This window comes from Sapajus apella, unplaced genomic scaffold (assembly GCF_009761245.1).
Source record: "Sapajus apella isolate SASKATOON/1434 unplaced genomic scaffold, GSC_monkey_1.0 scaffold2, whole genome shotgun sequence".
Lineage (NCBI taxonomy): Eukaryota > Metazoa > Chordata > Mammalia > Primates > Cebidae > Sapajus > Sapajus apella.
This window is the reverse complement of record NW_022436942.1, coordinates 22958725-22971983: the sequence shown is the minus strand read 5'-3', so window position 1 is coordinate 22971983 and position 13259 is coordinate 22958725. Positions and strand designations below refer to the sequence as shown.

General features: G+C 53.8%; 2 protein-coding genes across 6 annotated transcripts; one reads left to right on the top strand and one right to left on the bottom strand.

The window, feature by feature from the left end:
* The first annotated feature begins 1263 nt into the window (after nt 1-1263).
* TARBP2 (TARBP2 subunit of RISC loading complex) lies at nt 1264-6662 on the top strand. 4 transcript variants are annotated; one of them, XM_032292529.1, is made up of 9 exons: nt 1264-1768; nt 2323-2492; nt 3293-3395; nt 3976-4071; nt 4662-4734; nt 4963-5080; nt 5391-5518; nt 5880-6081; nt 6223-6662. In XM_032292529.1, exons 1-9 carry the CDS (start codon nt 1716-1718, stop codon nt 6378-6380), a joined length of 1101 nt encoding a protein of 366 aa, XP_032148420.1. In that variant the 5' UTR covers nt 1264-1715; the 3' UTR covers nt 6381-6662. The 4 variants fall into 4 exon arrangements, with proteins under 4 accessions (XP_032148420.1, XP_032148442.1, XP_032148431.1 ...); XM_032292551.1 differs by having other exon boundaries at nt 1653-1768; nt 2328-2492; XM_032292540.1 differs by lacking the exon at nt 1264-1768 and adding an exon at nt 1883-2015.
* A 248-nt stretch (nt 6663-6910) lies between these two features.
* NPFF (neuropeptide FF-amide peptide precursor) lies at nt 6911-8156 on the bottom strand. 2 transcript variants are annotated; one of them, XM_032292565.1, is made up of 3 exons: nt 7606-8156; nt 7243-7376; nt 6911-7114 (listed from the first exon to the last, which is right to left on the bottom strand). In XM_032292565.1, the coding sequence occupies exons 1-3, from the start codon at nt 7927-7929 to the stop codon at nt 6997-6999; spliced, it is 576 nt and encodes a 191-aa protein (XP_032148456.1). In that variant the 5' UTR covers nt 7930-8156; the 3' UTR covers nt 6911-6996. The 2 variants fall into 2 exon arrangements, with proteins under 2 accessions (XP_032148456.1, XP_032148457.1); XM_032292566.1 differs by having other exon boundaries at nt 6911-7105.
* Nucleotides 8157-13259: the final 5103 nt, after the last annotated feature.

Below are 13259 nucleotides of genomic sequence, written 5' to 3'. Positions count from 1 at the left end.
CGGGACGGACACGCCCTGAGCGGGGGATGCTGCGATGGAGCCGCCGGCCTCTTAAAGGAGCCCGCTGTTGCCATCCGGCGCGCTCCAGGCTCGTCCCTGGCCCGCCTGGGCCCCGCGCCTCCCTGCTGGCGGTGCCCTATGGAGGTCCCACCTCGGGCCTTAGGCTGATTCCGCAGGAACCTTCTATGACCCGTCGTATAGACTCCTTTCTACACCGGAGAGAGCAGCCCCTCACATGGGATCCCTAGCACCCTGGCATTGCTCCTCCTATCATACTGATCTTGCCAGCTCTCCTTCCCTTGATTGTCACCGCTCACTCCAATTTCACCCACTTGGAATTCACTCAGCTCTAGGCCCCATCCTCCTCCACTGTTCCTGGATGACCCCTCATTATCATTCCAAAATTCCTCTGGATCTCCAATACAACCCCGGCTCGGAGTAAGACATCTCTTTCTTGACCCGTTCTCAGAAGACTCATTAGAACCTTTTTTTTTTTTTTTTTTTTTTTTTAATGTGATCTCTCTCTCTCTCTCCAAGGTCACAAGATTTCTCTTAGCCCAGTGGTTGTGCGACTTTCGGGGAGGAGGCAATGGGGCTCTAGGACTAAGAAATGAGCATCTATCTGCTCGTGTACACCCAGATCAGTTGATTAGTCTTATGCAGCCAAAATTCACTCCTGCTTTCTTCAGCTGAAAGACCCAAGACTCACGGCAGAGGTAACGAGACCACCAGGTGCCTAGTCCTTCTAATCCTGTCGTCCCACTATAACCTGATTTTCAGGACCCAGAGGTTTCCTGGCCAGTGTAAGTGAGGTTCACTAGAGCCGTTCTAATAAGGCTTACAAAAGCAGCAAAACCTGAAGGGAGGTGAAGGACAACCTAGAAAAAGGAAACAAGTTCTGCGTTACGGAGGCGCAGCAGCCAGGGGTTAGGCTGAGGGTTGAGGGGACTGTCTGAGATGGACTTGGACCTGCACCAGCTCCAGCGCCCTGCGGATGCAGAGATCGGTCCCCTCCGGTGTCTGGGTAAGGCCCACCCTGACCGCAATGAGCCGGGATCCGAAGGCTGGCTCCCCAGACCAATCACAACCTTCCTTTAACAAGGAGGCGGGGTCAGGGGGCTGACTCTTTCTTGTCCCCGCCCGTTTAGTCGAAGTAACCAATCTCAGTGCGCCTAGAGAAAGTAAACGCAACGGGAGTAACCAATGACGCCGCTAAGCTTCTCGTGCGTGCTTGACCCTGCCCCTCCAGCTGCGACAAAGATGGCGCGCAGGCCTCTGGGTTCTGTAGTTTTCTTGGAATCCAAAAGGCCCCGTGCCGGAGTGAGTCCTTACCGTCCCCTGGCTTCCACTACGCTAGTACGCATGTCCACAGCCTCACTGCCCGGGAGACCAGGGGCGCTGAAGGAAGGAGGCGGGACGATATTACAAACAAAAAAATACAGCCTTCTCGGGAAGCTACGGCGAAGGGCCCGCCCCTCCCAGAAGGCGGCGCAACCTGCCCGGGCCAGCCACGCAGAGGGTTGTGGGGCGGATAGCTCCCCTCCAGATGGAGGCTCATAAAGTAGGGTGGGCGGGGGACTCCATATCCCAGCGTGCCCCGCGGCGGGCCCTACCGGCCGCGACTCCGGGCTTGGCCCCGGCCCTAGCTTGTTGGCGGTGTATTGGGGCGCGTGGAGGCTGCAGTCACGGTGGCGCCCGCGGGGACGGAGGAGGGAATGAGTGAAGAGGAGCAACGCTCCGGCACTACCACGGGCTGCGCGCTGCCTAGGTGAGCCGCCTCGTACCGATCCCTTCAGGGCGAAAAGCGTGGGGCCGTGCGGAGGGGGTAGCAGCGCGGCCCCAGCATGCACCTGGCCTGAGGGTTGTTCCCGGCAAGCACTGGGGCAGTGGGCAGTGGTTCCCGGCGTGCACCGGGGCAGTGGCTGCTGCCTCCAGCTCTAAATAGTTTGGGGTTGGCCCGGTTCCCAGACTGCACTGGAACACTGGGCTTTATGCCCCCACATTCAGTGCATTTGGTGGGTACTGGGTTCCTGGCTTGCACTATGTCAGGGGGTATGCGTTTTCAACCTGCACTGGGGCACAGAAACGTGCCTACCTTAACTGAGGCAGGAGCAGTGCATTCTTCCCCCCTTGCTTTGGGGTAGTGGACCCTACTTTTCCAGCCTGCACCTCCACTTGGAACCCAGCCAATGGATGCTAGACTGCTTGGGGTTCCCCTGGACCCTATGTCCCCCATAATGTGCCTAGGTCTGGTATGGCAGTGCTTGGCCAGGTGGGTGCAGAGAGGGGAGGTGTGATGTGGGTTTGTGCCCCTTCCCCCAGTATAGAGCAAATGCTGGCCGCCAACCCAGGCAAGACCCCGATCAGCCTTCTGCAGGAGTATGGGACCAGAATAGGGAAGACGCCTGTGTACGACCTTCTCAAAGCCGAGGGCCAAGCCCACCAGCCTAATTTCACCTTCCGGGTCACCGTTGGCGACACCAGCTGCACTGGTGAGGAAGGCTTGGGCAGCCTGGCTGGGGTGCGCATTCGCAGGTCCCCATGGCTTTATTTCTTGGAGTCTCTGTCTTCACAGTCCTCTTCAAGGCCAGTGAGGGAAGGAGAGCTTTCAGGGGAAAAGCCACTGACTGGATTGGGAGAACAGGGTTGTGAGAAGGTGGGTAGGACGTGGGAGAGTTAGAGGAGCGAGCAGGACTGCCACAGTGATCTGGCGGATCCTCATCACCCTAGAGGAAAAGTAAGAGAAGACAACTGAAATCCCAGTGGAACATTTGGGGGAGTGAGTCCCTGGCGTGCTGGGCTCTGTTCCAGGGGCTTAACCAAATTCCCATTTAATTTTAAACCTCAGTCTAACCAGTGATGTAGGTGGCAGTATCCCCCCCCACCCCGCCCGCCCAGGTTGAACATGAGGAAACTGAGTATTTGTGAGAGTAAATGGCTGGTGCATGGTCACGTGGGGCTTTCACTCCAGAGCCTACCTTCTCTTTTTCCAGCTATTTATTAAGGGAAAAGAAAGTACTTTGTGAAGGAAATTAAGGCATTTGAGCTCAGCAGTCCACCTAAGGCCTTTGAACTCAGAAGTCCTGCTTGGCATGGCTTAATTCTGGAAGCTAATGGAAAGATAAGGGCTCTTCCTTCCAGCAATTAGTGAAACACTTCCAGTCTTCAGCAGGGGGAGGTTGGTCAGAGGGGGCTTGATTGATTCCCTCTGGCTGAGAGAGAGACTGTGGGATGCTGGTTTCTCTCCTGTCCTTCCAGTGACCTCCAGTATTGCCCATGCCCCCTCTCTCAGGTCAGGGCCCCAGCAAGAAGGCAGCCAAGCACAAGGCAGCTGAGGTGGCCCTCAAACACCTCAAAGGGGGGAGCATGCTGGAGCCGGCCCTGGAGGACAGCAGGTGAGGGAGGAACCGAGGCATCCCAGAAGCCCTTCGAGGAACCCAGGCCCTGCACCACCCCCTCTGCCCCCAGGCCTGGCCTGGTGACACTTAGCCACCCTGACCTGGCCTCTTCCTGAGAGTCCCTCTGGACCTGAACAGGGTCTTCCAGGGCCTCTGCTGCTATGAAGAATTCTTGGGGTGGAGGGGTTTGTTAGCCCCACAGAGGGGTTGTGGCAGTAGTTTGGGGCCTGGGTTAGGGAGGGAGAGGGGTAGAGGCTGAGCTTAAGGGAGTTGCTTCCCACCATGCCTCCTTGCTCTAGCAAGATGTCCTTCCTCCACATGCAGCTCGGAGTTTGTTGCTTCTTGGTTTTTGGGTACAAAGAGACCCTCTTCTCTGAGACCCTCTTTTCTCGGTCTTTTTGCCAGTGTTTGGCAGCACAGGATCCCAGAAGGAAGCTGTTGGTTGAGCCTCCCTGATCCTTTGGCTCAATTTGGAAGTTCTCTTAGGGGATGGGCAGGTCAGGAAGACCTGGGTCCCTTACCCCTCTCTTCCCACTATACATGGGTGTGAATCAAAGGCCCCCTTCCCCTCGGGAAGTTCTTTTTCTCCCCTAGACTCTTCACTGCCTGAGGACGTTCCGGTTTTTACTGCTGCAGCAGCTGCTACCCCGGTTCCATCTGTTGTCCTAACCAGGTATTTTGTGTCCCCTGATTGTCTGAGTGGGGTAGAGGAAGGGATTCTGGTTTCTGGCCCCTCAGTCCTTGGACCCAGGCTGGTCAGGCATGAGGAAGTCTGAGAATAAACAGAATGGAATAGGTGGGAACCAGAACTTGAAGAAATCACACCTGCTGGTAAGCTCTTGGGACAGGAGGTCATTTGTGATTTTCAAATAGCCTTATGGATGATGTTCCACCATGTTTAAGGGGCTTGTAGCCCCACTGTCTTCTGGGTTGACCGCATGTCAGTTCTGTGTTTGAGACCCATCAGGCACTTCTGGGACTGGAAGTACAGCCCTTCTCCCACTGCCCTGGCTTAGAGGATACCCGTGTTCCAGAATGGAAATGGGCTGGGGCCTGGAGAAGGCCTTCCTTGAGTGGGAGGGGGAAGGAAGCCGGCTAGAGCAGGAAGGAGCAGGCTAGACGTGTGGACAGACAGCTGCCTGCCGGGTGGGAATTGGGAGATGGTAGTCAGGAATCTAAAGCAGTGGTTAGGCTTGAAGTTCATGGGCAGGCTGGGATGGAACCATTCAGCTCAACTTTGGCCCTGCGCCCTTTTTCCTTCAGGAGCCCCCCCATGGAAATGCAGCCCCCCGTCTCCCCTCAGCAGTCTGAATGCAACCCCGTTGGTGCTCTACAGGTGTGCCCCATCCTCATTTCCCGTGCATGCCTGTCTTCCCTTGGGCCAGAGGCCATGAAGGAAGGTGGTATGTGGTTGGGGGCGGGGGCGGTTCCCGGTACTGAGGCCCTTTCCACCCACCTCTCTCCTTCCTCTCACCTAGAGTCTGAGGCTCCTGCTTGGGGACCAGCGTGGGTGTGAGAAGCGTTTTTTCACTCAGCCTCATGCACCTTGTGTCTCCCTTCCAAGGAGCTGGTGGTGCAGAAAGGCTGGCGGTTGCCAGAGTACACAGTGACCCAGGAGTCCGGGCCAGCCCACCGCAAAGAATTCACCATGACCTGCCGAGTGGAGCGTTTCGTTGAGATTGGTAACTGGGGTTCTCGCAGCTCCTCTCCCGCAGCACTCTGGCCCCAGCCCCAAAGCCGTTCCTAGCCTCACTCTGGTGCAGCCCTTGCTCTCTTTGCTTCACAGTCCCTGGCTCAGCCCCTTCCTTCTAGTTTCTGGGCACCCTGTCTGTCCCCTTCTCTCTAGCTGACCAGGTTCTCAGGTGCATGGGCAAGTCTTGGGTTCCCGTTTCCGTTTGACATTCTAGGGAGACCTTCAATCCAAGTATGACCTGGGTGGAAGCACTGGGTCTGTGGGGAATCAGAACCCAGCAGCCCTCTCTCCACATGCAGGGAGTGGCACTTCCAAAAAGTTGGCAAAGCGGAATGCGGCGGCCAAAATGCTGCTTCGAGTGCATACGGTGCCTCTGGATGCCCGGGATGGCAATGAGGTGGAGCCTGATGATGACCACTTCTCCATTGTGAGTGGCCCATCCTCCATGCCAGGGCAGGGCTCCAGGGACTTGGGTCTGTGACTCAGCAGTGAGCCTCTCTGGGCCCTAGGCCTGCTTCTGCCAGTTTTCCTACCAGACCCAGGGTTCCTGGGGCCGACTCAGCTTTGACTGTAGGCCCGCTCTGTAGCTCTGTTACTGGGTTGAGGAGGGATGCCTGGCCATCTGGCCCGGGGCCTGGTAGTTAGAAGGGGCCATGCAGGGATTGACTTGGGGGAGGGAGGCTGGTGGAAGCATTCTTTGTGCTTTTTTCCCCTTTGACGTCAAATGTCTAAATGCCTGGGTCCCACCGTCTCTTGCCTCATCTTTCTCACTGTTCCCATCTTGTCAGGGTGTGGGCTCCCGCCTGGATGGTCTTCGGAACCGGGGCCCAGGCTGCACCTGGGATTCTCTACGAAATTCAGTGGGAGAGAAGATCCTGTCCCTCCGCAGTTGCTCCTTGGGCTCCCTGGGTGCCCTGGGCCCTGCCTGCTGCCGTGTCCTCACTGAGCTCTCTGAGGAGCAGGCCTTCCATGTCAGCTACCTGGATATTGGTATGGCTGGCTGGGGAGCAAGCCAGGGGTGGTGGGGGCTGGACAGGAGCGAGCAGAAGGGGGTGATGATGACGTGAACGTACCCCTCCCCAGGGCTGCCTCCCACCCAACACTGCCTCCTTCCTCTCTCTTACTCTCCAGAGGAGCTGAGCCTGAGTGGACTCTGCCAGTGCCTGGTGGAACTGTCCACCCAGCCGGCCACTGTATGTCATGGCTCTGCAACCACCAGGGAGGCAGCCCGTGGAGAGGCTGCCCGCCGTGCCTTGCAGTACCTCAAGATCATGGCGGGTAGCAAGTGAAGCCCCAGCTGGACTCATGGACGTGCACCCTTTGCTCCCTGCTCTTCCTGCCTCTGGGCTCATGTATCTGTGCAGCTCTGGTACCCTCTGTGGGTGCCATCTCTACCTCTGACACAGACTGCCTGCCTTGAGGCGAGAAGGCACAGGGCAAGGAGCCAAGGACCACAGGGCCACAGCCAACCCAGGATCTGCCCTCATTTTATTGGTGACGTTGAGTGGGAATGAAATCAGGGGGCTGTCTACTAGAGCCTGGAATAAATGTGCTGCTTTGTGGATTTTTAAGCCCTTCTGTTTCCCTGAGCTGTATGAATGGCAGAGGAAGTCACCACGTTACTTTTGTGTGCCTTTCTTGAGCTCCTTTTCCAACCATTCTCATGTTTTTCCCTTCTGGTGGGAAGAGGCTGGGTGCAGTCGCCTCCAGGACTGTTGTCAGCTGCCTTGCTGGAGGCTGGGTTTGGTGGAGGTGGAGGGGCAGTGGCTCTAGCCCTTGGGCTTCCACCCAGCCCTCTAAAGTCACAGACACACATGGATTCAGAAATCAGACACCTTTATTTGGGGGGCACACATTGGCACTTTTGGGTGTGGACATTGCATGCAAACACATCAAGGGATGACGTCACTTCTTCCCAAAGCGTTGAGGGACAGCCAGGCTCCAGAACTGGGAATGCAGCCCCTCTCCAGCCCGAGGACTCAGCCGTTCATTGCTCCAGGATCCCCGGGTATTTCTGCCAAATCTTAAAGGAGAGATTAGTCCTCAGATCCCTTCAGTCTTCCTTCTGTAGCCCCCTTTTCCTCTTCCTCTGTCCCCTGCCCTTTCTACCCCCAGCCCCTGCCATGCTCGTGTCCCTTTCAGACTCCTCACCTCTGGGGCTGAAACAGGAAGGCTTGGCTCCGGCCAGGTCTCTCCATTGCCTGGAGCAGGGATCGCAAGAGTGACCCAGGGCTCTGGGCATCCTGTGGTAGGTGGGGTCCACTGTCTTCCTCCTGTGCCAGGGGCTATCAGGGAAGGAAGATGGGCAAATACCCTGGACACATTAAGTCACAAGGGGAAGGGACTGGCTTCCAGGGGCAAGTGGTAGGAGGCTGCAGAACCATTTCCTCAGATGTGAGGACCTAATGACAACCTTGGCAACCAGAGAAAGAATCAGAACCTAGAGCACAAGCCTCAACCAAGGTAGAGGCGACAAGGTATGGGTGATGATAAGGGGATGGGATGCTCACTTACCTGGGAGAGCTGGTCTTCCTGCCGGCCTCCTGGCCCTTCAGCATAGCTGGGATCTATTAACAGCAGCAGCACCAGCAGCACAGCAGCCTGCCTAGAATCCATGCTGCCATCCACCCTCCGACAGCCACCCCGGCCTCTTATACCTGCTGTCACCCCACCCCCAGCCTCACAGCACCTTAGGGGGAATCTAGAACAGGCAAATGGAAATGCAGGGCTCATTAGGAGCCGCCTGGGATCCCTTCCCACGGTGCCCCCAGGACTTCCTGCTGTCAGCGTCCTGCCCCCAGCCCCTAAGCCTGGAGTGATAGACTTTATTAGATGCATAAATTCTTCTCCAGAGCTCAAGAAGCATCATTAGTTGCAGATGCTTTGTCAGAGCCAGGCCCTGGGGGGCCTTACAAGAACCCCTAATCCCTCAACAGGTTGGAGAGCTTCAGTTTATCACTTCCCCTCTTTCCTAACGGGTAGACTAAAGCACAAAAACTCATGTCAGCTGGGCACGGTGGCTCACGCCTGTAATCTCAGCACTTTGGTTGGCTGAGGCAGGCGGATCACCTGAGGGCTGGAGTTTGAGACCAGCCTGGCCAACATGGTGAGGCTCCATCTCTACTAAAAATAAAAAATTAGCCGGGCATAGTGGCGTATGCCTGTTGTCCCAGCTACTCGAGAGGCTGAAGCAGGAGAATCGCTTGAATCTGGGAGGGAGATGGAGGTTGCAGTGAGCCGAGATCGCACCACTGCGCTCCAGCCTGGGTGACAGAGTGAGACTTCGTCCCCCTTGTCCCCCCAAAAAGAAACTCATGTCAGGAGGGGGTTAAGTAGGCTATCCTGGAGTGGAAAAGGGTTGGGAAGAGCCAGGGTCAGAGTCCAGGATGACCAGGCCTGGTCCTCTCGGTCTGGGGCTGACAGGCCAGCCCACACAGCCCATCCTCTGCTTGTGTGCCTCTTGAGGGCTACTCAGATTTTCCTGTGGTTAGAAGATATATTCGGCTTCATGATAGTGCAGAGGATTTAAATTTTTTTTTTTTTCTTTCTGAGATGGAGTTTCACTCTTTTTGCCCAGGCTGGAGTGCAGTGGCGCGATCTTGGCTCACTGCAACTTTTGCTTCCCTGGTTCAAGTGATTCTCCTGCCTCAGCTTCCCAAGTAGCTGGGATTACAGGTGTGAGCCACCATGCCTGGCCTGTATCTTATTTTTATCTTGTTAAAAAAATTTTTTTTGGCCGGGCGCGGTGGCTCAAGCCTGTAATCCCAGCACTTTGGGAGGCCGAGGCGGGCGGATCAAGAGGTCAAGAGATCGAGACCATCCTGGTCAACATGGTGAAACCCCATCTCTACTAAAAATACAAAACATTAGCTGGGCATGGTGGTGCGTGCCTGTAATCCCAGCTACTCAGGAGGCTAAGGCAGGAGAATTGCCTGAACCCAAGGAGGCGGAGGTTGCGGTGAGCCGAGATCGCGCCATTGCACTCCAGCCTGGGTAACAAGAGTGAAACTCCGTCTCAAAAAAAAAAAAAAAAAGAAAGAAAAGAAAAAAAGAAAAGAGATCGAGACCATCCTGGCCAACATGGTGAAACCCCGTCTCTACTAAAAATACCAAAAAATTAGCTGGGCATGGTGGCACACACCTGTAGTCCCAGCTACTCGGGAGGCTGAGGCAGGAGAATTGCTTGAACCGGGGAGGCGGAGGTTGCAGTGAGCCGAGATTGTGCCACTGCACTCTAGCCTAGCGCCTGGCAACAGAGTGAAACTCTGTCTCAAAAAAAAAAAAAAAAAAAAAAAATTTCTCACGTGAGATCGCACCACTGCACTTCAACCTGGGCAAAAAGAGCGAAACTCCATCTCAAAAAAAATTAAGATGTAGAAGAAGGCTAAAGGGTTTTGGAGCCCACTGAATGGGCGTGGCTTTAAATCTTTGCAGACAGACCACCATCTTCGCTAGAGCATACTGCTTCCGACCCGCCTCATCGCCCTTCCTAAGAAGTCGCCCTCCACAGCTTAAGCACTGCTGCCACCCTGTGGTCACAACTCCTCACTGCCAGCTCCGGCCATTTCCTTTTCCTAGAATCTACAGCTCTGCAGAGGAAGCGAGGAGGGTGAGGCTGAGTGGAGGTGCTAGGGTCTAGACTTCAGGGAGTCCCAGAAGGACAGGAGCAGGCTACTGTGGGGCTGGACTATCATTCTGCCTCCTCTATCTTTGGTTACCGCAGCCTCTGCCTGGCTCTGGCTCTGACCTATTAGGGTAGCCTGGAATCCTGTCTTAGGAAAAATCACAATCACTAATCCTCAGGGAAAGGCCTTCAAAGCCTATAGTGCAGGTTCCTTCTAATCCTACAGTCTCTTTCTGAGCATCCCCACCAGTGTGGGTCTCTAGCCTGTGCTGAGGAAGAGCCATGATGTAAAGGCTTTGGACTCTGCTTTGGCAAACTGTCTCTCGCTCTGGGCTTCAGTTTCCTTACCTAAAACATGGGCCCATTTGACAAGGAACTGCTTTCTAGGGTATGCATTATTATTATTATTTTTTTGAGACGGAATTTCACTCTTGTTGCCCAGGCTGGAGTGCAATGGCGCGATCTCGGCTCACCGCAACCTCCGCCTCCTGGGTTCAGGCAATTCTCCTGCCTCAGCCTCCTGAGTAGCTGGGATTACAGGCATGCGCCACCATGCCCAGCTAATGTTTTTGTATTTTTAGTAGAGACGGGGTTTCACCATGTTGACCAGGATGGTCTCGATCTCTTGACCTGGTGATCCACCCACCTCGGCCTCCCAAAGTGCTGGGATTACAGGCTTGAGCCACCGCGCCCGGCTTAGGGTATGCATTATTTAACATACATTTTGTAATCCATTCAGCACAACAGCTGGCATAGAACAGGTATCCTTAAACATTAGCTGTGATTACCTCACACGCCCCCGCTGGGGAACTTACCATCTCCTGAGACAGTCTTCAGACATATTTATCCTTGTGCCAAGGGGGCTTTGGGCTTCCTGTGGCTTCTACTAGGGGTTCTTAGTTTGCTTCATTAAGTCTCACAGAACATCTCTCATCTCTTTCATGTGTATAAGCTCTTCATATTTTTGAAGACAGTTCATTCTTCCACTCCAGCCTTTTTTTTTTTTTTTTTTGAGACTGGTCTTGAACTCCTGACATCAAACAATCCAACCACCTTGGCCTCCCAAAGTGCTGGGATTACGGGCGTGAGCCACCGTGCTCGGCCCACTCTGTAGTCTTTTTTGCTCAAGGGGAAGCACCCCACTCTTTAAGGCAAGGGATCTAGGAACCAACTTACCCTTTAGATATGTAGATTAGAGCAGGTCTGTATCTATCTGGATGCTCCAAATACCATATATCTTATTAATGTAGACGGAGCTAGGGTGAATCTTTGTAAGCTTTGTCTCATGGTTGGTCCCAAGCATAGAGCCTGACATTCATCATCATGACGTCTTGTAGTTTACCACCGTTTTTTTTTTGAGACAGAGTTTTGCTCTTGTTACCCAGGCTGGAGTGCAATGGTGAAATCGCAACTTTCACGTCCTAGTTCAAGTGATTCTCCTGCCTCAGCTTCTCTAGTAGCTGGGACTATAGGCGCCCACCACCATGCCCAGCTAATTTTGTATTTTTAGCAGAGATAAGGTTTCTCTATGTTGGTCAGGCTGGGTCTCAGAACTCCCAATCTCAGGTGATCTGCCTGCCTCTGCCTCTGCCTCCCAAAGTGCTGGGATTACAGGCGTGAGCCACCTTGCCCGGCCAGTTTACCACTTCTTGAAAGGGAGCATCAGTGGCTCTTCTGTGGGCAGTAGCTGCTGCATCCCATCATGATCCTTGTCTGCTCCTATCTGACAGAGGTCCAGAGGCGCAGTGGCGTGAGGGTGGATGGGACATTGCAGAGCTGGCTCTCCGCCAGACAGAACTCAGTTGTAACTCTAGCTCTCGCACTTCACTGTGTGACTTGGCCAGAAATTCATCATCAATAAAATGAAGTGACTATTCCTGTTATCATGAGGTAAAGAATAAAGCATTCTACCATCCCATGTAGCATAGGGCAGCCACTCAATGTTTACCATCCTGCTGCTTCTGGTATTTCTCTAAACATCAATTACAAGTGGCTTTGAGCTGAGCTTCATTCAGAAAGAGGCTGGTCTAGCTGGCTTCCTGTGTCCAGGATGGAGGTGAGTGGTCTCCTCTGAAGTTGGAATAGGTCAGTCCCTCTAACTTGGTAAACTGCCCAGTCTTCAGTTCATTCCCACCTCCAAAACCTCATAATGTGGGCTTTGGTATTTGGCTTTCAGCAATTTCCTTTCTTACCCTTCTCTGGACCCCCATGTGCTCCTGGCTGTAACATACTGAAGACCACCACTGCTTTTCCCACTCTCCTCAGGAGGCACAGGCTGTTTGTGTCACATGTCTACCAAACACCAACCATATATAGCTTCTTTTTTTTTTAATTTTTTTATTTTTTTGAGACGGAGTTTCGCTCGTTACCCAGGCTGGAGTGCAATGGCACGATCTCGGCTCACCGCAAACTCCGCCTCCTGGGTTCAGGCAATTCTCCTGCCTCAGCCTCAGTCCTCAGCTGGGACTACAGACACGCGCCACCATGCCCAGCTAATGTTTTCTAGTTTTAGTAGAGACGGGGTTTCACCTTGTTGACCTGGATGGTCTCGATCTCTTGACCTCTTGATCCGCCCGCCTCGGCCTCCCAAAGTGCTGGGATTACAGGCTTGAGCCACCGCGCCCGGCCATATATAGCTTCTTAAATCATTTCTCTCCTACTGGGAAATTCCAGAGACTCCTGCTATCTTTGTCAAGTTCTTCAGCCTGTCTCACTGTTCTCATTTGTGATGTTAATTATAAAGGAATAAACAGATGCAAGAAATTATCTGTGATTTCCCTACACCTCTTCCTGATTCCCACAGGCTCTGAGCATTACCTATTTTTCTTGTGAACTCTTGACCTGCTTCTTTTTTTATGAGACGGAGTTTCACTCTTGTTGCCCAGGCTGGAGTGCAATGGCGTGATCTCAGCTCACTACAACCTCTGCCTCCCAGGTTAAGGCGATTCTTCTGCCTCAGCCTCCCGAATAGCTGGGATTACAGGTGTGTGCCACCACATCCAGCTAATTTTTGTATTTTCAGTAGAGATGGGGTTTCATCGTGTTAGCCAGGATGGTCTCAATCTCCTGACCTCGTGATCTGCCCGCCTCAGCCTCCCAAGTGCTGGGATTACAGGAATGAGCCAGTGCGCCCAGCCTAGGGCTGGTTTTTTTTTCTTTTTTAATGGTTGGGTGGGGGTTGTCGACAAAACACTGAAAAGTAAAACGCCATTTGCCATCAGCAACTCTCCCACCTGCCATCCACATAAAGCACATACTAAGTTTTCTGGTGAGTGCTTGCTGCCAGGATGCCAAGGGCCCTTGTCTCCAAGGCAGTCCACAGGAGCTCTGCCCTGGGCCTTCTGTCGTATTTCCTAAGTGATAGAAATCATCCACCTACTCTAGGCTGTGTCTCCCCTGCATAAAAACTAGAGACAAGAATCCCTGTTCCTTCTGTCCTAAGAAATGGGGGAGTAAGGAAGTTGACAGACCGAACGCCCAGTGACCTCCCCGAAGAGTGGACAATGGGACCTGTAGATAGAGTAGTGAAGCATCAGACATAACA

What these genes read in the sequence shown, in the direction of transcription:
- TARBP2 (XM_032292529.1), top strand. Translation starts at nt 1,716, where the DNA reads ATGAGTGAAGAGGAGCAACGCTCCGGCACTACCACGGGCTGCGCGCTG. An exon ending in CCGGCCCTGGAGGACAGCAG is followed by an intron (nt 3,396 to 3,975) that starts GTGAGGGAGGAA and finishes CCCCTCGGGAAG; the next exon opens with TTCTTTTTCTCCCCTAGACT. An exon ending in GGAGCGTTTCGTTGAGATTG is followed by an intron (nt 5,081 to 5,390) that starts GTAACTGGGGTT and finishes CTCCACATGCAG; the next exon opens with GGAGTGGCACTTCCAAAAAG.
- NPFF (XM_032292565.1), bottom strand. Translation starts at nt 7,929, where the DNA reads ATGCATCTAATAAAGTCTATCACTCCAGGCTTAGGGGCTGGGGGCAGG. An exon ending in AGGAAGACCAGCTCTCCCAG is followed by an intron (nt 7,377 to 7,605) that starts GTAAGTGAGCAT and finishes CTTCCCTGATAG; the next exon opens with CCCCTGGCACAGGAGGAAGA. An exon ending in TTCCTGTTTCAGCCCCAGAG is followed by an intron (nt 7,115 to 7,242) that starts GTGAGGAGTCTG and finishes CTCTCCTTTAAG; the next exon opens with ATTTGGCAGAAATACCCGGG.